Genomic DNA, 2,462 nt, shown 5'->3' with positions numbered 1-2,462 from the left:
GCACATGCGAAGTAGGATGCCTGCGGCCTTGGTTGCCACGAGTGCACCTCACAAGTGCGGAGGGCTGGGAGAAAGGAGCTGTGCCTTATGGCTCAGTGCTGAAATGCAGGGCGTGGTTATGCAGATATTTGCATAGCCACGCCCACCACCAGGTCTTCTTATGGGGTAGGGCTTATATTTAACAAATGCATAAAAATCCTGCTAGGGCTTATTTTTTGGGTAGGTCTTATTTTCTGGGAAGCACGGTAGCTATGTGTGATACCTTCATTCTTGGTTCTGTTCTCTGTGCAGCAAAAGCCCTTGTCATTTTTAAGTGGCTGTGAGATCGATCACATACCTTTTTTCTCTGGTATTTCATGTAGAGCATCAACCACTGTAATTCTTGCTGATGCTGAAGCCTGCCCTTGGGAATTGGACGCGTGGCACTCGTATTCTCCTGCATCTTCCTTACTTAGAGGAGATACCTGTGACAGAAAAAGGACCTTTAGTCCCTTGTGGTGGTGGTCTCAGTGGTTTCAGTTAGGTCATTATTTTGTAAGTGTCCTATGATCAGAGGATTTGTGGCAAAGGTGCTGCCAGGAGTCCTGCAAGTCTCTTCTGAGAGGAGTCGTGCTCTAGGGACTGTCGTGGGCAGCTCCTGGCCACGTGCCTAGGATACTAACCAGATGGGTGTACACAAGTTGGAGGGAAACCGCGATAGAGCCTGTGATCTAAGTACTGTTCACGAATAAGGTAATTATTAAAGAATAATTGATTAAAATGACACTTGGGTCATTTAGTTTTCTGTGAAGATTTTTGCATTGAACACTTCAGGAAAAATAATTAGCTCCTACTAATTCACTGATTGTTTTCAAAACATCTCTGTAAACCTCAACTCTTCCTTTGGTTCTCTCTGAAAAAGGAGCAGTAGCCCCAGAGAGATGTGAACGGGCAGGTGGCTCCCGGTGGGCAGGGCTTTGGACACCTCTGCCAGGTCTGTGTGTGTCTGATGCTAAAAATGGACTCCTCGCCAGCTCTTGGTACTCACCAGCACCCATCCAGTTACTTCATGTTTTTCTGGGCCACCCCGGGTCTGAATGGCCAGATTGTCCCGGTCACCAGGCAAGAGTTCTGTCCTTTGAATTCCATAGTGACCCCTTCTTACCTGCAAAAACAAAAGGAAAGCGTCTCAGTTCTGCACACTGAAAACTCATCCCCATTTCCAGGACTGTACAGGGTGTACCTCAGACCGTCCAGTTAGATCAACCCCAGCCATTGACTTGCCTTTCCCCCTTTCCCGAATACCCATAAAACACAAGCCCTCTTTTGTTCCTCCCTGCCGGTTTCCTGCTAAGCTAACATGTTTTAAGCCCATGTATTTTTCTGCATGCTTGGCGAATACCCACGGTCATATGTTCTTCCCAACAGCCTACGCTGTCTACTCAGCCTGTGGAAATTCTACTCAGTGCCAGAGCTGCCATGCCATGTTCGACTGACAAAATGTATCACCCAGTGCTAGTCTGGTGCTTGGGACCTTAGGGCTCTTCCTGCAACAACAGCCTCATCGAGGGAAAATAGCACGCTGAGACCGAAGCCAATACCAGCACTTTGTTCTGATGGCTACAGATTGATCAGATGATTAACTGCAGGCGCGAGGTCAACAAGGCCTGTCCCATACTTGCTGCTGTCAGGGTTCTTTTACAACGCTTGCTGACTGTTCCTGCGCATGTCACTCTGAGATTCTGAAGGATGAATTAAGAACAAACGGTTTCTTTGGTTCAAGGCTAATAAGGAATACTCATTTTAAAAGGCAAACCATGTTCATTACATGAGCTTTGGAAAACACAGGGAAGGTTGAAATTTGCTTGTAGCCTCTCTGTAAATACACATTTAGCAGCTGAATTACAGAGTACAAATATCTGAAGTCTGTGACAGTGACAAGTGTCATAGAAAATCAAAAGATACGAGAAGCAATGTCTGTTCTTTCCATCCCAGGCTACCTCTCACCGATGACTGGTACTACCTTTGTAATTAGAAAAGTTTCCAATCTCAGATTGGTTATTTACTTTTTTTTTTGCAGTTTTTGTCCGGGGCTGGGTTTGAGCCTGCCACCTCCAGCATATTAGGCCAGCGCCCTACTCTTTTGAGCCACAGGTGCTACCCCCTTTTCATTTTTTTTCCTTCAAAAAAGGAAACCTTAAGATTAGATTTTGTTTTTATAACACTCTGTTGTAGCTTTTCCTTTATGGGATTCCCCCACCCCCCCACCCCACCACATACTGTTTGTTATGAAGCTGTTGTCTCAGCCTCAGACCTACCCTTTATTTTCTCTGCTTTATGATCCCAGGGGTGGGATTCTCCAAAGCACATGTGGTGCAGGCCAGCTCCTGCTCTATTAAAAATACCCACTGACAGCATGAGCAATTGGCAGTGCCTGCTTTTTTGTTGTTGTTGTTTTGCCTGTTTTTTTTTTTTTTTTTAGA

At 45.7% G+C, this 2,462-nt stretch overlaps 1 protein-coding gene across 1 annotated transcript in view; it reads right to left on the bottom strand.

Annotated features, from left to right (window-relative positions):
* The window catches only part of IGFBP7 (insulin like growth factor binding protein 7), a 72,099-nt gene that overhangs the window by 1,653 nt on the left and 67,984 nt on the right, over positions 1–2,462 (bottom strand). Inside the window, exons 3-4 of the mRNA XM_003798190.2 lie at positions 1,028–1,144; positions 338–464 (exon numbers count right to left, since the gene is read on the bottom strand). Coding sequence (XP_003798238.1) covers positions 338–464; positions 1,028–1,144 — 244 coding nt within the window. The remainder of the gene's footprint in view (positions 1–337; positions 465–1,027; positions 1,145–2,462) is intronic.

Source organism: Otolemur garnettii, unplaced genomic scaffold (genome assembly GCF_000181295.1).
Source record: "Otolemur garnettii isolate 467f Iridium unplaced genomic scaffold, OtoGar3 scaffold00130, whole genome shotgun sequence".
In the NCBI taxonomy this organism is placed as follows: Eukaryota; Metazoa; Chordata; class Mammalia; order Primates; family Galagidae; genus Otolemur; species Otolemur garnettii.
Note: the sequence above shows the minus strand (reverse complement) of the source record. Positions and strands in the feature narration are given on the sequence as shown.